The following is a 26714-nucleotide window of genomic DNA, read 5'->3' on the forward strand; positions in this document are numbered from 1 at the left end:
CGTAGACAGCGTTTTCCTTTTTTAGCTTTGCCTTCCATTGAATCTGCAATTTCTCTCTCTGTTTGCCTTAAAAGACTCATTAGTCTGACTCAAGCAGAGACAGCCAGGGACCAGTGCTGCTCTCTGGGCTGGCAGGAAAGACCCTGCTGCTTCCATACTCCCATGGCTCCTGTTCCTCCAAGGGCTTTTTCACCCTGGAATTGTTGTTACCTGCCAGAATTAAGCTAAATAAGAGTTTTCCTGCTGAAACTTCAAGGCAAAGCAAGTGGTAGTGGCTGCTAAATCTTTGCAGCACTGCTGGGAATGCACGGGCAAACAGCATCTGAGTCACTGGGAAGTTGGTTTTCATTAGCTGCCCTTCAGTTTTGGGTGGGTTTGGTGCTTTTTTTAATTTGGAATATGAGAGAGCAGAAAGCTGTTAAATCCACGGTGGCAAATCTGGCTTTTCATTAGAGGAACTGGCTCCTAATCAGCGGCTTCAAGCAGGAAGCACATTATTGACGTGGAAAGAAATGCAGTGGAGAGAATTCCATGTGAAGGCACCTTCCTTCAAGGTGTGCACTCAGGTCCCTCTGGTGCAGGTGGAGCTGCTGGAGCCAGGGAATTGCTGCTTCCACCTTGGAGAGAGCTCTGGGAGGAGGAGGGAGCCTTGAGTGATGCTTGGCAGGTGGAGTGAAGCTTCCAGGCTCCAGAGAGCTTCCCAGAGTTCCTGTTCCGTGCTGGGTGTGTCAGGCTCTAATGGATCTCTCTGTTTATGGGATGCACTCTGTTTATTGCTGCACAAGGTGAAGCCAACAAGCTGCTCAGGAGAGCAGCACGTTGCAAATAAGCCCTGGAAAGAGGCTTAAACTGCTTGTACAGTGAACCAGAGCAATCCACCATGCAGTGGAATTGGGGATGGATGAAGTTAATAAATACTGTCAGCCAAACAGCATTTTGTATGATTTTTTTTTTCCCCCTCCCTCATGGCTTTGACACTCTCCTCGCAGAATTTCCTACGCTGCCAGAACAACAAGACAAACTACAACCTGGTGTGTGAGACACTGCAGTTCCTGGACTGCATCTGTGGCAGCACAACGGGGGGACTTGGACTTCTGGGGCTGTACATAAACGAGAAGAACGTGGCACTGATCAACCAGACCTTGGAAAGTTTGACTGAGTACTGTCAGGGGCCCTGCCATGAGAACCAGGTAATGGATCCAGAGCTGTGAAACGCATCCCCCTTTCCCCTGGGCCCCAGCTCTGCTGGGCTGCTCTTGTCTTATAACACTGCCCACTTCACTTGCCCCCCAAGCTGGAGGATTTTTTTTTCCTTCATAAGCTCCTCACAATCAGCTTGTCTTTCTCAGGGATGCCTCCGAGGAGCTGAAACGCTCAGAGCAGTAGAAGTATTTCTGCTTTGCTGAGATCTGTTTCGTTAGACTGGACAGGGAGAGTGGGGAGTTTCTGTACTTCATACAACCCCAGAATGGTTTGGGTGGGAAGGGGCCTTAAATCCCATCCAGTGCCACCCCCTGCCACGAGCAGGGACACCTTCCACTGTCCCAGGCTGCTCCAAGCCCCAGTGTCCAACCTGGCCTTGAACACTTCCAAGGATGGGGCAGCCACAGCTGCTCTGGGCCAGTTTCTGCTTATTCTCTCCATTTCCTCATTAACTGAACCGTGGTACTGTCCTGAAAGACTGGAATGTGACTTTTTCTGTCTTTCTTGTCTCTGCAAGAGAATGTGTGAGGCTGTGCATGCCTGGGAGAATTGTCAGTGTCCCTCTGCTCTCTGCATCAGGTGGAATTGTTATATATAAACACCTTTTAGGTGTTTTAGGTGTGGAGCTCAATGCCAGAGCAGGGCTGTGTCTGGATTTTGAAGCCAGCAAGCTGCTGTTTGTACGTTTTAGTTAGAGACTATCCCGAAAGCTGAAGGCTGGGCAGAAGGTTATGGAAATTCCCCTTCTTTGTGTAAGCAGCGCTGAAGTAGGTGTTGATTGGCACGTTTCTAATGAAGCAAACTCTGCCTAATCTCAGTTAAACACTGTTCCTCCAGCCTGCACGCTTTGGCTTGGAAATGCTTCATTTATCAGCCGTGGTTCTTGGTGCTTCCTGAGGCCGGGGGCTCCAGCAGGACCATGGCTGAGGAGAGGAAAAGCTTGGAACAAAATGCCTTCATCTTTTGTTGTTGCCCTGCCTGGAGCTCTCTGTGCAGTTCTCCATCCCAGGCAGGCCACGAGGTGATGACAGAGGGGACTCTGCTGCTCTGGCAGGGTCACCAGCCCGGGCTGTGTTTGTAGTGCAGGCAATTAGTGAAGCCTGATGACTTTTCTTTGGACAGAACTGCATTGCTACTCACGAGTCCAACGGCATTGACATCATCACAGCATTAATTCTCAATGACATCAACCCTCTGGGAAAGAAGAGGATGGACCTCGTGTTGGAGCTGAAGGCAAGCGAATGCTCTGTGTGAAGCACTTTAACAGATAAAACATCATTTCATTGTTGGAATTATGTGGGTGTTTGTTATATCCCAATATTCCTAAGTGCCCAAAAATTACCTACATCAGTGAGCTGCAGGCAGTGCCCGAAGATTGATTGTCGCGGGTATTTCATCTTTTAAATGATGACATGGAGCCACCAGTTCTCAGATGGGAGATGCAGGCACTCAGAATATGCTGAGGAATCCTAAAATTACTTCCTGTAAAAAATCTAAAGCTGATGAAAACTGTTCTGTTGTTGCTGAGCTTTTACGTGGGCAATGGAAGCGAAATTTCCCGTGTTGCAACTAACTTTCCTAACACTTTATTGGTGTTGTTTAATTTGTTCCCATTAAATCATCAACAATTCTTTAGGGCTGTCCATATTAACGCTGAAGTAATTAGCCCCGGTGCCGGTTTCAAAACACAAAAACACAGGAGCAGGTTCCCCTCTAGCAACAGCAGTCCCAGAGCACTCTTGCTTCAGCCTGTGCTTGAGAAATATTCCCTTTCTGACTTATTGCCCTGACTGACACTGCAGTGTCTCCTTGTTTTCCGTTGCCGACTCACACCATTATTATGGGTAATGTGGGTTTTTTATTATTGTAAATAAAAAATGCTTTTAGACTCGATTAGCATTATACTTCAAAATTAAATACTTTTATTGGGTTTTATTGTCAGGCATGATGGATTTTAATCTTAATTGTTCGTATTAAAGTAGTCTGGTGCCTTGTGGTAGTTTCCCATTTCCTCCCCGTGTTCCTTGGCGTGAGCAGACTGCAGAGTGATTTCAGTTAAAAGCAGCAAAGCACGTCTGTCTTCAGCCCTGGCTGTCCCTTGATTTAATCAGCAGCATCTTCAGCAGAGCTGAGCTGCACCATTTGGGAGCTCAGAGCTGGTGGTGATGCTGCAGTATCTTGAAACCAAAACAGAACAACCCCAGCATGAAACAGCAGCATTTTTGGGAATTCAAACCCTGGCTGGGGTTAATTTGATGTCTCTCAATAAGCAGGATTTGGGGAATAAACTGCTAAAAGGTCCCGTTCGGTTGTATAGGTCAGTGATGAGAAGAGAGGGAGGGCTGGGTGGGGTGAGGCCGTGGGAGCCCTGGGCTGGCTGGCACAACCTGCTGCAGCGGCTGCCACCTGTGGGACCCGTGTCCCTAAAGCCCTTGGGGCAGCAGAGTGGTGCCACTCAGGCTGGGTGCCCTCCTGTTTTGGCTCCTGGCCGTGACTCCAGTGCTCTTCCCTCCCCTCAGAACAATGCTTCCAAGCTGCTCCTGGCCATCATGGAGAGCAGGCACGACAGTGAGAACGCTGAGAGGATCCTCTACAACATGAGGCCCAAGGAGCTGGTGAGTCCCGGGGCCACTCCTGATTGTTCATTGGCACAGGGGACAGAGAAGTGACGATTCCCCGAGCCCCAAGAGCTGTCCAGGAAGCCATAGCAGGGTTTTGGGGGTGGTTAATGTATGGACTGTTGAAAACACAAGCAGGGGATCTGAAGCACCATTGACTTGTCCCAGTGCTCGGGGCTCCCTTGGAACTGGAGTCCCAACGTGACACAGGAGCAGAGAGGGTGGCCTGGAATACGTTAGCTCCGGGGAAACTCGAGGGTCAGTTCGTTGTGCCAGTGAGCTGGGCTGAAGCTGAGCTCAGTTTGTCCTGGATGTTGAGGAAGCCACTGAGCTCCCTTTGAACATCCCTGCTCCACTCCCATTCCCGGCCCTGGGAGTGCCGAGGGTGTGCTGCCCTTTGCCTGAGCCTCCTCTCCTTGCCCCTGCCTCCTTCTGCAGGTGGAGGTGATCAAGAAGGCTTATCTGCAGGGAGAGGTGGAGTTTGAGGATGGAGAGAACGGGGAAGATGTCGCGGCGTCCCCGAGGAACGTGGGACACAACATTTACATCTTGGCTCATCAGGTAGAGTTTCACCACCAGCCACAAGCCGGGAAAAGCCAGAGTCTGCTTTTCCCTGGAACTGTTATCGTGGCTCATCGCTGAGACTGACTCACTGCACTCTCCCTTGTTATCGGAGCAAATCCGAATTTTCATCAGAAACAAAAATAGTAGAATACAGGGAAATTTGGGGGATTTTCTTTTATAGTGGGAAGCAGGCGGGCTCTGGACCGAGTTCCTGAGGACACGTGGCTCAGTTCTTGGCAGCACTGAGCAGCAGTGTATTATTTTTCAGCTGTATCAAAGGTTACTTTATACTCCCAAAGAAATTCTGCTCACAGATCAATTAAAGTGTAATCAGAAATCTCGGTCCTTGCCACATTCTCTCTCTGCTGGAGCCAAGCAGAGCCGTTGTATTGATACAATGTGTGTTTGAAAGGTAAAAAAAAAACAAAAGGGGAGGAAAAAGGTATCTAAATCTACTGAATATATTGGTGCTACGTTTCTCACTGCATTGGAGACTTCTTGTTCCTCCAGCGTCTGAGCAGACAGCCCCTCACTGTGCTGCAGGATGAATTTGGAGCATCCAGCAGCATCTTTGGAGCAGTGCTCTGTACATCTGCTGCTCAGCTGATGCAGATTTTTCTCTTTATCCCTGCCTGCATCCTTGGGTGATGAGCACACCTTTGGGTAAGGGTGGGTGTAGAAGGACAGAGACCGAATGCGAATTTCTGTGTGATCAGAAAGATTCCAGGCGAAGGGTGGGAGAGGATGGGGAAAAGAGGAGTACAACACTGGCATTAAAGAAATACATATTTGAATCATTCTGACTTGCTCCCAAAATAGAGCTGCAGGGTGTCTGGTTGGAACAGAACAAGCCTTCTGTCAACTTTGCCCTTTCCTAGCAGCTGACTGCGTACTATTTCTTTTTTTATGCCAAAAAATCAGAAATTTAATATCGCAGAGAGACATCTGGTGTCTCCCACTCCCTGTGCATTCCTTTATTTTAGTTGGCTCGTCACAACAAAGAGCTGCAGAACATGCTGAAGCCGGGGGGTCAGATCGAGGGGGACGAGGCGCTGGAGTTCTACGCCAAGCACACGGCGCAGATCGAGGTAGGGGAACGCTCAGGGGCTGAGCCCCAGGGAGTGCAGCCCCTGTGCATTGTTCACGCTGCTGTCACGGCTCTGCCTGCCTGCGGACTGTTGTCTCTGATACAGAGCACAGAGAGAGAGTTATTTATTTAATTCCCTGGCAGTGGCGGGGGGAGCTATTCCTGAGCTGTCATGTGTGGGCTCGGGGATGGAGCTGAGCAGAGCTCTCTTGGCAGGAGGAAGTGTGGCTTCGCTTCTGTTACATTTTGGCCGGTGCTGTTGCTGAATCCAGAAAGTTTGTGATAGCTTTTTGCCACTCTTTCTGGATTCAGATGACAGTTTGGCCTCGTGTGCCATCGAAGAGCTTTATAAAAGTAAAACGTTCACAAATACGGAGGTTTCCTGGCGAAGCTGGGGCTGCTCCATCCCTGGAAGTGTCCCAGGCCTGCTTGGAACAGCCTGGGACAGTGGGAGGTGTCCCTGCCCATGGCAGGGGTGGCCCTGGATGGGCTTTAAGGTCCTTCCAACCCAAACCATTCCACAATTCCGTGACTTCACAAAACTCTCTAAATAAGCAACACCGATACAACTGTTACTCCTTGTACTTGCCCATGGCTCAGATTTGCCAACATTCGTGAACTGGGCCACCACATGGCTCTGAATTCCATCCCAGCTAGGGTGCAGGATTCTCTGGGCCCCTTGGAAATCCCAGCTAAGGCCAGAATAAGACCACATCATAGAAATTACAATTCTGGAGCTAAGGGTAGACCTGCTCTGAAAGGTAAACTAAATCAAATCTGTGCCGAGCTGCTGCTCTTTGGAAACGTGTCTGCGCGTAGCTGGTTTGAAAGGGGGAGCAAAACAGGCAGGAACCCCGAGAAATGAAAGCATTGAGAAGCTGTGAAGGAGTTCCTGACGAGTTCCTGACGAGGCTGCCGTGCAGATTGTCAGGTCGGACCGCACCATGGAGCAGATCGTGTTCCCCGTGCCCAGCATCTGCGAGTTCCTCACCAAGGAGTCCAAGCTGCGCATCTACTACACCACCGAGAGGGACGAGCAGGGCAGCAAGATCAACGACTTCTTCCTCAAGTCCGAGGACCTCTTCAACGAGATGAACTGGCAGAAGAAACTGCGAGGTGGGTCAGTGCTGCTCCACGTGGGGCGGAGCGCTGCCGAGGTGGGGGTTTGGGGGGTTTGAGACGTTGGTGGTTCCCAAGCGTGGCGGAAACCTCGAGAATTGTTTGCAGGAGCTGCTCCTGTGCAGGGTGGCAGGATGCTGGGATAAAGGCAGGCTGAGTGCTGGAGCAGTGGGGGACCCTCTGGAGAGGGGATCCAGGGCAGAGGGGGCAGGAGGTGCACAGGTCATCCTTTTTGAGATGCAGCAGGAAGGAACAAAAAAAAGGTGAAATGAGGAGAAGAAGACAGGGGGAGGACCCAGCTGAAGAGAGCAGTGGCCTGTGCTGGATGCAGGGTGGGGGAGTAGGGCTGGGGAATGCGGCAAGGTTGGACTTGGTGATTGTAAAGGTGTTTCCCAGCCGTAAAGACTGTGGGGGCTTGGGGCATCTCTAGGAATGGAGATGTTAGAGCAAGTTAAAGATGGATTTCTCAGCAGTGATAAAGCAGAATTCATCCCTTCTTGGCAAGTAGGCTGGCTGACAGGTTGACAAGTCCCTTCCATCCCTAGGATGCTAAAACGTCTGAAGGCAGGTGTTTTCAAGCACTGATTTTCCCTCTGAGGTTCCCACTGGCAGCTGGGAAATCCCTTTAAAATGATATTTTAATTCACACAGTGCCACCATATCCCCCAGTAAACCTTCTAGCTCATTTGCTTGATGTTTTTGTTCTTGTCCTGCTGAAGGTCAAATGCAGCAGCTGAGGCTCAGTGGGCAGTGCTGGGCCCCGAGCAGCAGTGACCCTGTGAAATGTGAGATAAGGCAGGTCCTTCCTGCTCCAGTCCCCCCCTGCCATCTGACAGCACTGCTGCTTCCCTCCCCTGCATCAGCTCCGCTCCAGTTTTTTTATGTAAACTGCATAAATTATTTTTACTGCAAGAGCAGGACTGGTCTGGAACCCTTTCTTGGAGCAGATGTGGGACTCCCTCCAAAAATCTGAGAGCTCTGCAAGAAATCTGGGAGTGTGACATCCTAAACAAATTGCGACTTCAACAGCATCCATATATTCTGTTGGATTTTGTTGTTTGAGTCACTTTGTCTTTGAGGCTGTCTCCAAGCAAGCTGTGAAGGCATCCATCATTAACAACAGACCACTAATTAGCCAAGATCCACCTGCAGGAGTGGAGAATATATTTTTTTTTCTTTAAAAAACGGGGCTCATTTATTCTGTCTCTGATATCCGGGTCTGGTCTGGCCTCTGAGTGCTGTTTTGCATTTTTACAGTTGTTTCTCACGTTTTCAGCAGAGTTTGTGTTGGAGCTGTGACCTCTGGCAGTGCTGTGTGTGCTCATGTGATGCCTGTTAAGATTTTATCAACCCTCAAAAAGACTTCTAAAATAAAGACCCACGTACCTCTCCCTTCAGCTCATGGCGCTGGCTCATAATCTGAGCACCAGAAGCCTCTTAATTGTTAATTAAGAATGGAAATGAGCTGCTAAAGCCAGGCAGAAGCACTGCAGAGAGTCAGTGTCCTTCCCCAAAGGAAGGTGTAAAGTTAAACCTGGACCTTCATAATCACCCTGATACAATTTCATATAAATTAATTAAACCTGGTTACAAAGTCTTCCAGTTAAGAGGGAATTAAGGACACGGAGATATTGTGGAATTCTTTAGCCCTTTGTTATCTGGGGGTGTTAGAGGAGGGGATTTGCTGGTGGCTACTGCAGGGCTCAGAACTGCCGCATGTAATAAATTACCCTTCAACCCAAAGTCTGCATTTTCAGCTTGGTCCTAAATTTTACTGAGAGCTTTTTCTTTGCTCTCTGACGTCTAAACACGCTGCCTCCTTCCACCAGGGCAAAAACAGTCCTTTGCCTTCTTTGAGAGCATTTTAATGGCTTCTTTTCACTACTTCAGATTTCAGGAGGACACAATTTGCTGTGCAGTAAGCCTGTAGGAGCTGAAATCAGGGGGATTTTGCCTGGATGCAGAGGGAATTACTGCAAGGCAGCTTCTCAGCTTCCCTTGTCATCTTTGGGTTCACGGCCACTTCAGCAAAGGAATCTCTCTGCTCTCTGCCTCTTGGTTCTGGCTGCAGGGATTATTAAAATCAGGAGTCCTTTGGAGCAGTATTTCTGTGTAACATTAAGGATTTAAGTGTGCTGTTGGGCTGTACATTGAGCTCTGTGCAGATGCGCTGAGTCCTTTGCCCCCGGGGCAGGGGGAAGGCCAGGGAGCTTCACCCCCTGGTAATTCTGGGGCTCTTTTGGGCTGTTCTCAGCAGGAAATGAACTTGCAGGTGGGCAGGTGAGCTGCTGGCAGCAGCAGAGCACAGAGGGATGTGGCTGGAGCTCACTGCTCATTTTCCTCCTCCAAATTGTTCTTGGTGTGATCCTGAGTACAGAGTATATTATTAGGGGAAGCCTCAAGTGCTTGATCTCTGCACTTTTCCCAGCTTGTTCTCCTGCTGCTGCTAAACCACGTTTGAAACAGGGATCCTTTGCCTTAAAACACCATCTAGGAAACTTGAAGGGCCCCCAAGATGAAGGATAATTAAAAGAATAAGCCATGAATATTATTACTTTTGATGCTGAAAACAAAATTGTTTCAGTGGTGATATCTTTTTTTTTTTTTTTTTTAAATAGAGACCTCTTCTTTTTACTAAACCCATCCATGAAAAAGTAATAATTTCCTCTTTTGCAGCTCAGCCCTTCCTGTACTGGTGTGCTCGGAACATGTCCTTCTGGAGCAGCATTTCCTTTAACCTGGCTGTCCTCATGAACCTGCTCGTGGCATTTTTCTACCCATTCAAAGGAATTCGAGGAGGTACTGATATTTAACCTAAAACAAAATAAGTGAATCAATAAGATGTCATGAGCCAAACTGTGCTCTCCCCACTCGTGTCTGCGCGCTGCTGTTCACATCAGTGGGGGTAGGAGAACAGGATTTGGCTTTTTGAATTGCCATGTTTCAAATTGTGCTGTTCTCTTGCTCTTTCTCGAAGCATTTTTAAGGAAAACGTTGAGCTTTTTCCTAGGGGAAAAAAAATTACCCAAGACAAACATCCACCTTTAAATTGCTCGACTGTTCTACTTTGTTTGAAAGTCCTGTAATTAAGGATTGAGCTAAAAATAAGCGAGATGGCGAATGTGTTGCTTTCCTTGAGCTTGCAGTTTATTAATGGCGTTTTCCACAGTTTTCCTGGTGCTCCAGGAGGCCTCTGGGTGCTGGGGGTGGGTGACATTTATCCTGCCTTGGCAAGGGGGGGAAATGATGAGGAGGAATCTGTGGAGGATTAGGGAGAAGAGCCCATTCCCAGGACTGTCTGCCCCAGGGGAGCAGGGCATTCATTCCCACGGGGGAATTCCAGCCACAAATTGTGGGATAACACCGTGGGATTGCACGGTGACAGCTCCAGGGAAGCTGCCCTGCTCCCAGCCAGGGTTTGTGTGAGGCTGGTGAGCACATCCAGCCTTGGATCCAGCCTCACCGCAGGGCAGGGCAGGGCTGGAGCCCGTGGGAAATCTGCAGGGATCTTCTCAGCAATGTCACGTGCAGAGTGATGGGAATGTCCAGGTAGGAGCTTTTCCCTTGTGTCAGGGGGATGTTTTAGACCAAATTCCAGCGTTCCTGAGAGGGGGAAGAGAACACTTCTGGCTGCTGCCATCAGGACCTCCGGGCTGTAGCTGCTGTTCCTCCGTGTCACACCCAGTGTCCCCAGAGTGGGAACAACCCAGATCCTGGCTGGAAGGTTCTAGCACGCCCAAAGAGCAGCTGAATCTCTGTCTCTAGTTGCAAAGATCCCAGGTTAAAAGCTCTTGAGTTTATGGCTGCCAGGAAAGCTGCTGGTTAAATGAGTTCCCTGAGATTACAAACTGCAAGACCGTGGCGGGGATTGTTTGGCATTTTGAAGATGCCCTACCCTACATATCTGAAATTCTTTATTTATCAGGTAACGTTTTGATAAAGCCTCTTCCTCTCCTGGTTAGAATCCACAAAGTAAAATAAATAAATACATGTGTATCTTATATTTAGCTTTAAAAAAAAAAGACTCTTCCAAACAGACTGTTTGGGGGAAGTTGTCAGTGTCTTAAATTGCTCAGACACGGTGAACTGAGCAGCTGATGAGCATCTGACAGTAGCAGAAGCTGTAAAACTTCTGACTTGAGGAGCAGAAACAAAACTGGATGCCTGGAATTCGGTACTGGAATGGTGAGAATTCCAGAGACAGGGAGAACTTCCTGCTGGTTGCACGTTCCTCCTGCCTGTGGTTGCGTAGGGACAAGGCTTGGGGGCCAGGTTGGGTGCAGAATTTGATGAGTGACCACCCTTAGCCCCGTGTGCCAGGACAGGCACCCTGCTCCCAGCCCCTCTCTGTCCCTGGGGAGCAGAGGGGAGCCCGTGGCCCAAGCCCTGCTCTGCCCTGAGGTGACACAGCTGGGTCCCGTGAGGTCCTGGCACTGCCCTCCTCTTCTGGGGTTCCCTGGGTGTTCCAGGCAACACCTGAGGGCTTCAGTCTCTCCAGGTGTTTCTCCAGGCCTGCTGGGACCTGCTGCAACTCCTGAAAGCCAGTCCATTCCCAATAAATCGTATTTAGATTTTAGATAAGTCGTTCCTAAATAAGCTGCTGCACCTTTCCTCTGTCCCCTCTCCATGCTTTTGCTTGTTCCCACTCAGTGCCTCCATTCCCAGCTCTGCACCTTGTGCTCTGTGACAGCTCCAGGAGCCCAGACTCCCCCCCCCAGGCAGCCAAAACAGCTGTTCAACTTTACGCTTATTAACTTTTCATTTCCATCCATCCTCTGCTGTCTTTATTAATCTGCAGTGATTTGGAACAAGATTAAATGGCTGCTCGTGGTAGTCAGATGAGAGTAATATTTCCTAAGCTGCCTGAATTTGGGAGCATGGGGGGGGAAAAGCCCCGAGCGAGGATCTTGCCAGTCACACGGGAGTTCTGTGACAATGTGCTTGCAGAAGGGCTGTGGAATTTGGGGGATCTTGCTTTTCTTTTTCCCTCTGTTGAGGAACCAGTTGCTTGAAGACAAAAATTTTTGAAGCCAGCTTTGAGAGAGAGTTGTCTCACTCACATTCTGCATAAACCTGGCGTAAATGGTGTTTTGGGCTGAATCTTTTTTTTCTGGCTCTTTCAGGGAAGTGTATTTTTAGCTGCACGGGCTCGGTGTTGCGTAAGCAAGCCAGTCCTATGGGACAGCCTAAATAGACCCAGAAATAGCAAGAGGTGCCAAAACTGGGCACGAGGGTCTGACCAAAAGCACCTCAGGAGGCTCTGGGAGCATCCTCACCTGCCCAGGCACTGCCCCTGCACAGCACGTCTGCAAAGGGCCCTCAGCACTCAGGTGAACACCAAGATGAAGATCCTCTGGTACTTCTCAGTGGCACAATGATTTAGTCACAAGTTTGTGATTCAGACCTGCTGAAGGCTTTGGGCTCAGGTGTTGCTGCTGTGCAGTCAGGGATGGCTGAACATCCCTGGGGCTGAGTGTTGGAACCCTGCAAACTCACAGTTTAAGGCTTTAGACTACAGTAGTAATACATATAAAGTAATATGGAGGATTTAAGATGTTTCTTCCTAGTTCTTCTTCTTTCACCTTCTTCTTCATGGTGTTGGGTGTTGTTTTGCAATTGGGTGAAAAGGTTTGCGTTGTGGACCTGGGGTGGTTGGTTGTTGGGTTAAAAGTATAAATAATATAAATGTCGTCTCATTATTGGATAATTAGTGCTTTAAAAGAGCGTGGAAAGAGTTAGAGATGGAGCCATTTTCTACCTTGTTGGCTGGAGCTCCCAACTTGTGAGACAAGAATTAATAAAGAGCTGAGTTGGAGCACAAACTGTGTCTCCCGTGCTTTAATCCCAGCTGTCACACAGAAAAGGAGATAAAACCCCCCCGGGCGGGTGATGCTCCCCCACAGGCAGAGCAAGCAGCGCGGTGCTGAGTTTGCTGATGCCGGGCTGGGTTTGTTTTCCCTGTGCCCAGGCACGCTGGAGCCCCACCTGTCGGGGCTGCTGTGGACAGCCATGCTGATCTCGCTGGCCATCGTCATCGCGCTGCCCAAGCCGCACGGCATCCGCGCCCTCATCGCCTCCACCATCCTGCGCCTCATCTTCTCCGTCGGCCTGCAGCCCACCCTCTTCCTCCTGGGAGCCTTCAATGTGAGTGCACCGCGCTTTCCTGGCCTCTCGTGTAAGGCTTCCCCACCCGCGTGTGTGAAGACACGGAGCAAAACCAGCCCGGGACACGGTGGTGGGGCTGGTGGGAGGAGAAATTCCCTCCCTGGGCTGTTCCTCGCACAGGGGCTCGCTGGTGTTCATTCAATCCTGGTTGCCCGGGCTGCAGGCAGAGCTCTGAGGTTTTGCTCGGTGTAGGAACAGCGCAGACAGACACGGGGAGGAGTCTCTGTGACCTAAAGCACGTGGCTGTTCAGCCAAACCGCCCCAGGATTTATGGGGTTGTGTGAGGCTCGCTAAAGGATGCAGTGTGAGTCTGATGGGGAGCAGCTGGGGAGGCTCAGCCTGGAGAAAAGGAGGCTCAGGGGGGATTTCTGCCTCTGCACAACTCCCTGCCAGGAGGGGACAGCCGGGGGGGTCGGGCTCTGCTCCCAGGGAACAGGGACAGGAGGAGAGGGAACGGCCTCAGGCTGGGCCAGGGAGGCTCAGGTTGGACATCGGCAGGAGTTTTCCCACGGAAACAGCAGTCAGGCATTGGAAAGGGTTGACCAACAAGGTGCCAAGTGACCTCCAGCTTGAAGAAACAGTCAGTTTTCCCTGATAATGCAACTGATTCATGGTTGATCTTTCCTTAGGTGTGTAATAAAATCATTTTCCTGATGAGTTTTGTGGGTAACTGCGGAACCTTCACACGAGGATACAAGGCCATGATCATGGACGTGGAGTTCCTCTATCACCTCCTGTACCTGCTGATCTGTGCCCTGGGGCTCTTCGTGCACGAGTTCTTTTACAGCCTCCTGGTGGGTGTTTGCTTGGCCCTCAGAACATCTTCTGGTCTGTTTGTCAAGTCCCAGCTCGGGCACATCCAGGAAAATTCCTGCTTTTCTGCTGGGAAACTTGAACACATGCTGGGAAGAGCCACAGACTGGAGGTTTTCTTTAGGAGAAGATGCTGTGGGAGACAGCAGGACTCCTGCCACATCCCTTTTGCTGATGGGTGACTTCTTGCACAGACAGATAGGGGGAGGACGTGGGGAGATGGTTTTAAACCAAAAGAGGAGGGGTTTAGATTAGATATGGGGAAGAAGTTCTTCCCTGGGAGGGTGGGCAGGCCCTGGCACAGGGTGCCCAGAGCAGCTGTGGCTGCCCCTGGATCCCTGGCAGTGCCCAAGGCCAGGCTGGACAGGGCTTGGAGCAGCCTGGGACAGTGGAAGGTGTCCCTGCCGTGGGGTAGAACGAGATGGGCTGTGATGGTTTGCTGTGTTATTATCAATAGCTGTAACACAGTGTCCGTGCTTTCTGAGCAGCTGGATAACTTCGGAGTGTCCCCATGGCTGTACCCAGGCTCCAACCCTCATGGGATGGACATGGACCCTGGAACACCGAGTGCTCCTTCTGTCTGGGGTGGGATTGACCTTGCAGAGCACAATGCTTCTAGAATGACACTGGAGGAGGGGATCTAGTGTTGGTGGAGAAGTGTGTCACCGTTGAAGCAAAGCCTAAATCCCATTCAGAGCAGGCTGGTTTTGTGCCTTTGGTGGATGTTTGCCGCATCCTCTGGTACCTGAGCTGGTTATTTGCTGTGTTCATGGAGGTCCAGTTGAGCAAATACCTGTCCTGTGATCCACCAGCATAGCCACAACCTGCCTGTCCCAGACCCAGTGCAAAACGAAGGAAATGTCAGCAGAGAAATCTAAACGCAGGATTGGGGGGAAAAACATCACTTCTTTAGTGAAATGCTTGATAAATTTAAATTTAAAGAGAATAGCCAACTGCAATTTGAAGTGAGCTGTTTGGAGGCTCTGAGGGGGTAGATAACACTAGAAAAACCAGGCAGCAGTCTGTGCTGGCAGCTGGGTGAGTGTCTAGCGCTGAGGCAGGAACACCTGCCCGCAGCGGGCACGGGCTGCTGGCCAGGCTGCTGCAGAGGAGGGCACAGCTGCCTCAGCCCCTGCTGTTCCCAAGTGCCTGGCCCAGGACGCGATGCCCCCAGTGGTGCTGGTGCTCCATGTGCTGTCGTTGGCTGTCCCCAACAGCTCTTTGACCTGGTGTACCGGGAGGAGACGCTGCTCAACGTCATCAAGAGCGTCACCCGCAACGGGCGCTCCATCATCCTGACGGCCGTGCTGGCCCTCATCCTGGTCTACCTGTTCTCCATCGTGGGATACCTCTTCTTCAAGGATGACTTCATCCTGGAAGTGGACAAGCTCCCTAACGAGACCCTGCTGCCAGGTCAGGACCAGCAGCTGATTCCCATGGGGTGTGTTGGAGAAATAACTCTTGTTATTATTGGGCTCTTGTTCCCCAGGGCGTGGACAGGACAAGGGGAGCTGTGGAGGTGTCGGGGACAGGAGGAGAGGGAATGGCCTCAGGCTGTGCCAGGGTGGCCAGGTTGGACAGCAGGAGGAATTTCATCCTGGAAAGGGTGGTTGGGGGCTACCCAGGGAGGTTTGGAGTGCCCATCCCTGGAGGTGCCCAAGGAATTCCTGGAGGTGGCACTCAGTGCTCTGGGCTGGTCACAAGGTGGGCATCAGCCACTAAATGAGGAATCTTGGAGGTCCTTTCCAACCTCGGTGAATCTGGGATTCTGTGAAATAGAAATGCTTTTGTGGTCGAATTTAAAACCATGGAATGTGTGAACCAGATCTCAACCCCAGGGTAAGGCACTGCTCTAAATGCCCTGTAATTGCACACTGACTGTGGTGGGGAACCCCAATACCCAAGAAGTCACTTTGCAGGGTGTTAAGGCATCCTTTGATGCAGCATTCTGTGGTTCCAGATCGCACAGAGCCGGGTGAGACCATGACCGGCGAGTTCCTGTACTCAGATGTGTGCAAGGCAGGGAGCAGTGAGAACTGCTCCTCCATCATCCCCTCCGACCGTAAGTACCACTCCGCAATCCCCAGCTCACACCCCGACTTCTCGCTCTTTTTTTTTTTTTAATTCATCACCTTCAGTTAAAATAATTTCTTTGGAAAATCCTGTGCAATGAGTTTGGGAACAAAGCTATCACGAGATTAACTGGAAACAGGATTAATTTAGGCCAGCAGCATAAATAACGTTTGTTACATGAAGTGACTAAAGCAGAGAAACTTAGAACGGAACCAGACTTCATCAAACACTGCCGTACTCTTTCATTTTCTGCATCAATTGGAGAAGGAAGAGATGCAGTTTGCCTCTTTGCAAAGTTTATTATTTTAAAGCATGAGGCCATTAACTGTGATCTCAGAGGATAATGCCCTGTGAAATATGGTTTATTGGCAGCGTTGTTCTATCTCAAACTAAGGGACTGTTTTAATACCATGGCAGGAAGTACCTGATGGATTAAGTAGACCAGGGTAGGTCTGGGGGGTTTGGAGATCAAGAAAGTGAGATATTACCTGGGCATTGAAATATTTCAGTTTTATTTTCTAGAAAATGCAATTTCCTTGTGGGAGATTTACGGTGCTGGCTGGGAGGGGCAGACGGAACTATGCCAGTTCCTCTGGGAAGGGCAGCTCTTGCATGGCCATCAGAGGTCAGTGATGCTCACAGGAGGAGAGGGCTCTGCTTTGCTCAGGGCTCCTCTCTGAGAAGGTAAAATTCAGCCTGGCTGCAGGAAAAGCCGCTTCTCTCGGCTCCTTGGCTCTGGCTGCAGGAAGGAAAACTCAGGGATGTTTTTGGATCACAAATCATCAGCACAGTGCCAGGGTCTCCTGTGGTATGAGTTGTTCCTGGTGCCCCGAATTTGGCCACTGCTCTCAGGTTCTGGTTATTTCAGGGTTGCACAGGGACTGGGGCCTTTCCAGGCTGTGGGAAGGTGGGATCTGCTCATGAGCATTTTTGTGATGAAATGAAAGTCGTGAGGCTTTTAATGGGTACAGGGGAGTGTTTGAGGTTAGGGAGTGGATTTTTAGCAGCTCTGCAAGTGAAACAGTGAAGCTGGAGCCTTGAGCCAAGCGAAGAGAAGGTCAAAAAAAGTGTGTTGCTTTTCTAGCAGAATGCTGTTTCCACAAGCAGTGATCTTTTAGCCATTTGAAAGCTCCGAGTGGAAGTTGCCATTTTGAGTGCAGCCCAAAGGCTGTGCAATCTGTCAGGCACCAGGGGAGAGTGGAAGAGGCAACACTTTGTCCTCTGAGCTGTCAAAAAGCTCGGGTTCTGTATAAACAGGCATCTGGTGATCTGAGCTGTGCAGGCGGGCAGGGATGGGAAGAGATTTCACCCAGTCGCAGGCAGCAGCTCAGGCACAAAAGGAAACTGGCGGTGGGGAGAGGAGGGCAGGGAGGAGATCTGCTCCCAGGGTGGCTCTGGAGAGGGGGCCCAGGGGAGGCCACGGGATGGGGAGGGGTCTGGAGCATCTCCCTTACGGGGAGAGACTGTTCAGTCCAGGGAGGACTGAGAGGGGATTCCCATCAATCCATACAATACCCCCAAGGAGTGTCAGAGAATGGTTTCAGCCCCTTCCCAGTGGTTCCCAGTGACAGGACCAGGAGCAGTGGCCATAAATTAAAACAGGTTTTGCCTCAACATGAGGAAGAGCTTCTTTCCATGGAGGGGGCAGAGCCCTGGAGCAGCTGCCCCGGGAATCCTGGAGTTCCCCTTTCTGGAGACATCCCAAACCCACCCGGGCGTGTTCCTGTGTCACTGCTCCAGGTGACCCTGCCTGGCAGGGGGTTGGTCTGCAGAGATGCCCCCAGCCCACCCTGTTCTGTGATTATTTGGGGAATGAACCTACAGGCACTTGCAACACAGGCTGGCAGTGTGAGGGGGGAGAGAGAGCGTACCCGGCAAAGAATGGAGAGGAGGATTTAGAGCTAATCTTGGCTGTGAAACGTGTCTTTGCTTGCTGTGTTCCCAGAGCTGATCGCTGAGGAGATGGAGGAAGAGAACAAGGAGCATACGTGCGAGACGCTGCTGATGTGCATTGTTACTGTACTGAGTCACGGGCTCAGGAGCGGGGGTGGAGTAGGTGATGTGCTCAGGAAACCTTCCAAAGAGGTAAATTACCACTGGCTGGGGGTGGAGGAGTGATACTGAGCAGGGCTGGCATCTGCTTTGGTGGGGGGAGTGTGTGTGCAGTGCTGCAAACGCGGCGAGGGGCGGCCGCAGAGGGACGCGCTGCTGCTCCCGGGGCTCTGTGGTGACATCTCTGGGGACACGCTGACCGCCAGCCGCTCACACAGCCTTCTCCCCAGGCTTTTACAGCCTGTGGGGCCCAGGGGAGCCAACAGTCTGAGCTGGGAGTTCAGGAGCTGAGGGAAGGAGAGGAGTACGGATCAGCGAGGGAGGAGCGTGAGGTGGCACGGGAAAACGCTGTGGGAGCTGCTGGGTGCCAAGGGGCACGAGAATTTGTTACCTAGGGAGAGGTGACAGGTGAAATGGGAGGGATGAGAGGACAGGGACCAGGCTGGGTTGGTGGCAGTGTGAGGGAGGAAGGATGGATGTGGTTTGGAGCTGTCACCAGAGCGAGGACCAGGCGAAGCAGCGGGAATTTTCAGGAATTTTCACACCTCTGGCTCCCCCTCTGCCTGCTGTTTAAGCTGTTGGTGTCCATCATTTAGGAAGAGATTGTTCCCTGGCAGGGTGGGCAGGCGCTGGCACAGGGTGCCCAGAGCAGCTGTGGCTGCCCCTGGATCCCTGGCAGTGCCCAAGGCCAGGTTGGACATCGGGCTTGGAGCAGCCTGGGACAGTGGGAGGTGTCCCTGCCATGGCTGGGGTGGCACTGGGTGGGATTTAAGGTCCCTTCCCACCCATTCTACAATTCTGTGATGATTCTGTGATCTGAGGCTCAGGCTGTCACTCCCAAGGCCACACTGGGGGCAACGCTTTTTTGCTTCACCTGAAATCTCAAAGGTTTTCTTCTAAAACTTAGCCTTCAAAGTTACTTAATAATAAGTTTGGCACTTGAGTGGCAGAATGATTGTGAAAACAGGGGTTGGACATTTTGGGTGTTCAGGCCTGCAGCAAATGCAGAATGTGTACTCAAAAGTCCAGCTTAGTGTTCATTTACGTGGCTGTTAAACGCAATTCGTGGTATTAAATTCCAGTCAAAGACTTTACGGTCCACGCTGATCCTCTGTTGATATACTGCAGATTAATATAAGGATATAATTTGGAAGGGCTTCGGGGAGGGGTGAGAACAAATTGCAGTGTGTGAGAGAAGAGTTTTTTTTCTCTTGTGAAAGTGAGAGAAGTCCAGAATCTTGGGCACAGGAAGAGCAGCTCTGCAGAGATCCCACACTGGCAGCTGACTGATTGGGCTTTTCTTTCAGTGATTTTTGCATTTGAGTTTTGCATTTTAGTTTCATTTAATGTTGTGAGTTCCCCTTGGAGAGCATCAGCAGAGGAGAATCTCAGGGAAAGGGGTGTGGGGCAGGGTGGTAATGAAGGTGAGACGTGTACCTAATTGGGCTGTTAATAATTCAAAAATGTATCTTGCAGGAACCTCTCTTTGCTGCTAGAGTGATCTATGACCTGTTGTTCTTCTTCATGGTCATCATCATTGTCCTGAACCTGATTTTTGGGGTGATCATTGACACTTTTGCTGATTTGAGGAGTGAAAAACAGAAGAAAGAAGAAATTTTAAAAACCACTTGCTTTATCTGTGGTGAGTGTGGAGAGGCACTTCACAAGAAGGGGTTAGCCTGGGTAAGGCAGGGATAGCTGCAGACTCACGGAGGAAAAAAGCCTTGAATTCCTGGCTGTTCCTCCTTGCATTCCTCAGCCAGTTCATGTTCCTGGGTACCACGTGCACTGGAGCTTGGCAGCAGGAACAGATGGGGAATGCTCAGGATACCATTTCTCCTCAAGACTTCACTTCTTGCTTCTCCTCTGCCTCGAAGAACAGTTTCCTATTGGGACAGGAGAGATTTTTATGAGCAGTCATTTTTTTTTTTTTTCCCCCAAGCTGCCTGTGGGAGCTTTTCCCACCAGGAGCTTGGGAATGGAGGTGCTGTGGTTGACTGGCATGGTCCTGCCATGTTGCATAACACACAGCCTGACGGGATAACCTTTGGAAGTTTGCTGCAAAGCAAACGTTGCTTTTGCTATCAGTTTGCCTAAAAATAGGAGGTGTGTTATGAAATCCAGCAAACTGCTTGCTACAGGGTTGTTGCCTTTTTTAACCAATTTTTTTTTCTGTTATGTATAATAAATATAAGCAGTACTCGTTACACTTTACTCTTCTTCCTCTTTTTCCTCTTCTCTTTCTCATCTGATCTTTTTTTTCCTTTTCTTCCTTTTCTTTCCCTTCTTCTTTCCCTCTCTTCTCCTCTTCCTGGGTATTTGTCAGACTTTATCCTGATATTCAGTGTCCATTCCACAATTCCAGAAGTGCAGTAGACTTTAGAAATCAGTTTTGTTCTCGAGCTGCTTTTCCTGGTCCCCAGCTGGCAAACACTCAGGGTTCTCCCTGTGTCCCTCTCACAGGTTTGGAGAGAGACAAGTTTGACAACAAGACAGTCACCTTTGAAGAGCACATTAAGGAAGAGCACAACATGTGGCACTATTTGTGCTTTATTGTCTTAGTGAAAGTCAAAGATTCCACAGAATACACAGGACCAGAGAGTTACGTGGCAGAAATGATCAAGGTGAGTTTGGAGTTCTGCTTTGTGTTTTTTTTTTTTCCCCTGGATCAGACCAATCCCGTGGAAGATGGGGTACAGTGCTCTGTATTGTATTTAGTTTATTTTGTATATGTACCTGTGATTTCCCAGCCTCCAGAGCACTCTGTGTGTGTGCTGGAGTAGGTGACAGTGAGTGCTGACAGCCAGGTACGCCCCATGGCTTGGATCAGGGGAAGAGAACCTGTTCTGCCTTAAATTCACATTTAGGGAGAATATTTTCAAGCTGGTGGAAGTCTCTGAAGCACAAGCCAACAGGTTTTAACCTGTCCTGGTATAAATATCTCCAACTGACATGTAGGATTTGTTGTCATATGATTTGAGCTTAGTATTGTGAAAAACTACAATTAATGTCTCCTCAATTGGAAGGGCTTTTAATGAGAGAATTAAAAGCCTCATCCCTGCCAAGCTGCAGGTTCAGAGCTCCTGGAATTAGATCCGAAGCCTGGGCACTAATTTGTGTCTTCTGGCTGGGGAGCAAAAGCTGCTTGATTTATAGCATTTCAGTGTGATCTCTTTGGAGCAGAGCGCTTTGCTGCCTCCCCTCCCAGCTCCTTTCCTGTGAGCTACCACCTCCCTTGGGCTGGGTCTGCCAATCCCCCCCCCAGCCCTCTCCCAGGTCAAACGTGTTATTTTGGGGTCACCAAAGTGTCCGTCCTACTTCTGGGTTTCTACCTCAGTAATGAGGGCTTAAAGAAATCTTGTGAGCAGTCACCTGATGGAGGATTAGCACAGTGAGATAACCAAGTGCATCACTGCTGCCTTCCAGTCTGGCTGATTATTTTGCTCCCTTCCTTTATCCCCCCCGCAGCACGCATGACTTCGGGGGGAAGCACTGCACTTCAGAAGGGTTTTTGCTTCTGAAAGACAATTTTGTGTTGTGCTCTTGCTTCCAAAAAGACGATTTTTGTGCCATGTTTTTGTTGCTGTTAAAACCAGCTTGAGGAAAGTTTCAGTTGGCAACCAATTCATTATTTCAGATGAACGGTTCGAATTAGATAAGAACCAGAAATTAGTCACTGAATATGTTTGCATGAAGCACAAAAACTGGAGAACTTTTATGAGAATTCCCATTCATTAAGTGTCAGCAAGGGCTAATTACTGTGTGTGGATGGGAGTGGGGATAAATTATGCATAGCCAGAGTGTCTCATGCAGATGCAATTTTATGTAACCATGTGCTCTAGGTAGAGGTTTGGAGTGCGTCTGGAGCTGGTGGGGTTTTGCATTTCATGAGGCAGTTTTAAATGAAGATCTAAGGGCAGGTCTCAGTGAGGGCTGATGGATGTGGGGAACAGGCAGGAAATTCGGATTTCACCTCGGTGCTCTGTCACCAGCCTGCCCCAGGCTCAGGCTGCTGTGCCCTGACTCTGGAGTCCTCTGCAGTCGGTGCGTTCCTGAGGAGCCATTGGGCAAAGCTTACTCTGAAAATCAATTTCTTTCCAGTGTCCTTTAACATTAAAGCTTCCTTTTCTGCTCTAAAATCTGGGTGTAAAACATGACGAATCTCTTTCTCTACCAGGCCTCTTTTAAATGCTGCTGGAGGAGGCAGAAGTGCTTTTTTTTCCCCGTTTAAGGTGTTTTTAGGGGTAATTCGGGTGGGGCCTGGTTCATCTGTTCCTCAAGCTTTCTGTGTTCATAGAATCCCCCATTGGTTAGGGTTGGGAGGGACCTTAAAGCCCACCCAGTGCCACCCCTGCCATGGGCAGGGACATCTTCCACCATCCCAGGCTGCTCCAACCTGCGCTTGGACACTTCCAGGGATGGGAACTCCCCAACCTCAACCTGTCTGGGCAAAACCCCATGAATGCAGAAGGACAGGGCAAGGAAAACCTTTAAATAGTGTCCATGAGAGGCAAGGCAGAGGTTGGCTGTGGAGGTGCTGCTTTCCCGTGGGCCGGTTCCCGTGGGCCGGTTCCCGTGGGCCGGTTCCCGTGGCGGCCGCCGGGCTCTCCTGGGGACGCTCCTTGGGGCATGGCTGCCTTGTAAAGGGATTTTCCTCCCGTATTTCCGACTGAAGGTGGCACTGTAACATCTTGGATAGTGACAGAGATGGGGCACGTCTTCCCCGGGCCGTGTGTGGGACCAGCTGCTGTTCGTCCCCATTTTTAGGAGTTTGGGGTCGGAAGCATCACGCGCTCCAAGTCCCGCTGTGATGGTAGAACGCACCTCAAGTGTTTCACCTGTGCTCGGACTCTCAACAAAACACCTTCAGAAAACTCTTGGATTTCTGCCCCCTGGTAAATGAAAGAAAAAAAAATAATTAGGGAAATACAATTTTAAAAATTGACTTTGCCATTTAGTGTTTGTGGGTTGTTCCAACACTGCAGAACAGTAAAATAAAAAAAAAAAAATAGAATTTAGGACACTTAAATTATATCCACTGTCAGTTTGTGTGAGTTGCTTCCAGTGCTGCTTGTACAGTGCTTTAAAGATATTTTAAGCACAGTGGTATCAAAAGAATCCTGTGGACAATTTCATTTATGCAGTTAGTGAATATTCAGGCGCCTTTAAGAGTGATCTTGAATTTTGATGTTTTCTTGTCTAAAAATAATGCGTGTAGAAAGGCAGTGTTGAGGATTCCCACTGTATTGGGTATGAGGCAGAGCTGGATCTGGCCCCCTTCACAATCCTGACCCCACATTCGAAGGAATTGTAGCCTTGAAAATCAATGATTAACTACAATTCCTTAGGGAATTTTATATTTCTTCACAGACAGAAGCTCATGAAGCTCAAACGCATCACAAGGAAAGAAGTCAACGGGTACACTTGGACACAGAGCTGAGTTTAGGGCACTGAAAACTGATCAAAACCTCAAAATTATAAAGAAAAAAACCAAAACATAAACAAAACAGCAGTGATCTGACCTGAGCAGCCTGGGCTAGTGGGAGGTGTCCCTGCCCATGGGGCTGCAATGGGATGAGCTTTAAGGTCCCTTCCGACCCAAACCAGTCTGGGATTCTGGGATTTTGTGAAATAAAATCTGATAACTGTTCTGACAGTGGGGCTGTGCCTCTCAGCGTGCAGCACTGTCACTCTCCCTCCCACAGCCTGTTCTGGGACCAGTTTGGGGCTGTTGGTGGTTCTGGGATCTGGACTGGTTTGGTGGAGTCCCCTGCAGGGCCAGGCTGCCCTGGGCTTGTAGCTGCAGGTCCAGGCTGCTGATAGAGGCTGGAATTCCTCTTCCTGTAAACAGGGATAATGTTCCCTTTCATCAGCGAGGGGAGCCTGTGCCTGCTGCCACAGATGATGTAAAACTCGGGGTATCTCAGGAATCTCTGCTGGGAATCGCTGGGGGGATGCTCAGGGAATGGGGCTGCAGGGGTGGGGTGGGGGAAGCTGAGACTGTGCACACCCCACTGCTGCCCTGAGCCCTCCCTGTCCTGGGCCCTCCCTGTCCTGGCAGCGTCGTGGGTGTCAGGAGATGGCAAATGGGTTTCAGCAGGCTGGCGAGGAGCAGCTCCCCTTGGCAGTGCATCCCTGAGCCACGTCCTTAATACCAGTGTAATGGCACAGGCAGCGCTGCAGGATGCGAGAAGATGGTAGCAGGGATGATGTTTAGCTGCTGGTGTTCGCCCAGCTCTCCTGGCCGAAGCAGGGATGATGTGTCTGGCTCCATCGCTGCAGAGAGAGGGGCTGGCTCCGTGTTTGGAGCGGGGTTCACGGGGGAGGATGCTGAGGGTGCCTCCCGTGATTCCCAGGAACAAAGGCCCCGGTTCTGCGAGGCTCTGCAGTCACCAGGAAGATCAGGTGATGTCTGAATAACACCCTGTGTGTGGGAGGTGGGGGGATCCACTTATCGCCTTGGCCAGACATTGACATCCACACCCAAATGACTCATGTGAACTCCGTGCAACTCCCTGCAGATTAGTTCATTGAAATGTCTTATCTTCCCCTCCTGCCTAGAGAATTCCTCCTGGAGTTCTGCAGTCGCTGTGGCAGCCCGGGCAGCACAGCAGCCCTGCCAGCTCAGCTGTCACCGGGGCCTTGGCAGGGCTCTGCCACAGCCAGCTGTGCGCAGGCATTTAGGATATGTGAAAATCTCTCACTCTGCAGCTCGAGGCACGGAGAAAACCACACAGGCACCCGGGGGTTGTGTGCATTCCTAGGCTGTCTGCAGGCAGCTGCATGGGCTGTCACAGCACAGACAAATATTTGCATGCCCACCTCCTGCATCCCCTGCTCTGCACCGTGAGCGGTGTGGCTGCGAGCCACGGCTCTCAGGGGTTGAGCATGCTGATGTGCTGGGTAAAAAACAAAGGCTGCTCTGGAAAAGTTTTTTAGCAGGGAGCTTCCTAACCAGCTCCTGCAGTTGCCCCATGTTTTCAATCCAAGCAGGATCTGTGTCATTAATAACCTTTATTACAGAAATGAGGCAGAGGTGCCACGGTTGCCCAAGCTCCCGTGTCTGGATCCAGGGCACTGAGTTCCAGATCTGGATCGTGTTGTCATTGAAAAGGAACCTTTTACAAACAGGAGTGATGGCACAGATGTCCTTACAGGAATTTGGAGTAGGAATGAAGGCTGCAGATTTCCCTTTGTACCTTAGTTAACCTCTGTCTACAAACCTGGGGATTGAGGAATATTATTGGGCTTTTTCCTTGGTGTCCCGAGCTCCGTCCTGGAGCGGAAAGTGTTTCTGGTGCTGGGTTTGAGTGACTGCTGCCAAGGCACAGCCTCCTGCTCAGCAAAGACAAGGTCCCGTCAGCGTCAGGCTTTTCAATTGCATCCTTTCAGAAGTGCAAGTGTGACTTGAAGCCTTTCCCAGGGAGTTCTCCAGCAAGGACAGTCCCTGTGTCCTGAAACCCAGCAGGAAGGTGGCATCCCCCAGTGGTGATGGCTTTGGGGAGTGGCTGTGTCCCAGGCTCTCCATGAAATCCAGTTCAGCTGGAGGTGGCCAAGCCTGGCTTTGCACTGCTGCAGCCACAGGAAAGACAAGGGCAGACCATGACACTCCCAACCCAAAGCATTCCAAAGGCCCTTAATGATTCCAGCAGTGGTGAAAGACGTATGTGTGTGTGAAATTACAGTCTGGGAAAGTGTTGGAAACTCGTTCATCTGTCATTTGTGCCTGGAAATCCTGTACTTCAGGCAGAGTCAAATAGGAGAGATTTGTCATATCAATGTTGAGCAAACCAGCTGCAGACACAGGAGTGAGCAGCCCGTGCAAATGACTGGGTTACAGATGAGGAAATTGGGGTTTTGGGGCTACCCGTCACCGTGATACTGCTGCAAGCTGGGAGAGGAGGAGGAAGCCCAAGGAGGTCAGGATGTGACCTGGAGCTGACAGGGCTTAGTTTGGTGGTAACTTCCCAACAAGCTGCATCTTGAGATAGCTGGCTGGAGTTAGCCCATATAATTACAGGGTTAAACAAGGAATCATGGCAGAGGCTTGGAAGAGGCAGGAGTGTTTGGCAGCAGGCCCTGGGCTGCTGGAAACACTGTGTCATCGGCAGGGCCTGAGCTCTGTGCTCACACAGGGGAGGAACTTGTTCCACCCTCGGTGCAAACCAGGAGCTGCGCTGGGAGAGAGGAATGGTCAACCTCCTCTTCCCCAGCCCTGGCACAGGGTGCCCAGAGAAGCTGTGGCTGCCCCTGGATCCCAGGCAGTGTCCAAGGGCAGGTTAGATAAGGACTTGGAGCACCCTGGGATAGTGGAAGGTGTCCCTGTCCATGGCAGGGGTGGAACAGGATGAGCTTTAAGATGATCCCTTCCAGTCCAACCCATTTGGGGTTCTCTGGAGTGTCTGAGCTGGCTGCCCCATGGTGGACTGCAGGAAACCCTCCTGCTGCTGGCAGTGACCCCACAGGGCCCAGTGCTTGCTTTTCCCTGGTATCCATGCTGGGAATCTTGGCTTGGCATCCGTGCTGACCAGGCAGAGGTTTCCCCTGGGCTGAGCGTGTGTCTGAGGAAGGCCTGGGTGGATGAAAGCAGAAGGAAAGGCTTGGGGCCAGTTCTGGGGAACGGGACGTCTGCACAACGTGCTGGGTTTGGGTGGATCCCAAGCAGCTGCCAGGGTGGGTGCCGTGTCCTGCTGCTGGAGCAGCGCCCTGGGAGAGGGGGAAGGCTCCTGGAAGCCGTGGGGTGATGCACTGGGAACACAAACCACCAAAGCCCCGTGGGGCCCAGTGTGCCGAGGACGTGCCCGGGGCCGGGGCGAGGCTGGCCCTGAGTCACCGGCCTGACCCCGCAGAGCTCTTGGGACGTTGTGCAAGAGCCCGTGGGTGCCAGCAGCCACTGCCACCAGCTGTGCTGCTCAGCCTCTGCCGGGGAATTGCTGGTCCTGCCCAGCTGTGGAGGTGTAACGTGCCCTGCTTCAGTGGGGATGCAAACAGCCCCCAGGAGGTTGGTGTGGACAGGTCCTT

At 50.7% G+C, this 26714-nt stretch overlaps 1 protein-coding gene across 1 annotated transcript in view; it reads left to right on the forward strand.

The window, feature by feature from the left end:
- Positions 1–26714, forward strand: part of ITPR1 (inositol 1,4,5-trisphosphate receptor type 1) — a 158615-nt gene that overhangs the window by 121592 nt on the left and 10309 nt on the right. The window contains exons 46-59 of the mRNA XM_066195842.1: positions 990–1190; positions 2326–2436; positions 3723–3818; positions 4260–4382; positions 5369–5473; positions 6396–6588; positions 9268–9390; positions 12560–12735; positions 13386–13550; positions 14786–14981; positions 15529–15630; positions 17587–17726; positions 19170–19335; positions 20157–20317. Coding sequence (XP_066051939.1) covers positions 990–1190; positions 2326–2436; positions 3723–3818; positions 4260–4382; positions 5369–5473; positions 6396–6588; positions 9268–9390; positions 12560–12735; positions 13386–13550; positions 14786–14981; positions 15529–15630; positions 17587–17726; positions 19170–19335; positions 20157–20317 — 2058 coding nt within the window. The remainder of the gene's footprint in view (positions 1–989; positions 1191–2325; positions 2437–3722; positions 3819–4259; positions 4383–5368; positions 5474–6395; positions 6589–9267; positions 9391–12559; positions 12736–13385; positions 13551–14785; positions 14982–15528; positions 15631–17586; positions 17727–19169; positions 19336–20156; positions 20318–26714) is intronic.

The sequence above is a fragment of the Chamaea fasciata genome, unplaced genomic scaffold (assembly GCF_029207755.1).
Source record: "Chamaea fasciata isolate MVZ Bird 193981 ecotype frontalis unplaced genomic scaffold, bChaFas1.0.hap1 SCAF_13, whole genome shotgun sequence".
NCBI classification, from domain to species: Eukaryota; Metazoa; Chordata; class Aves; order Passeriformes; family Sylviidae; genus Chamaea; species Chamaea fasciata.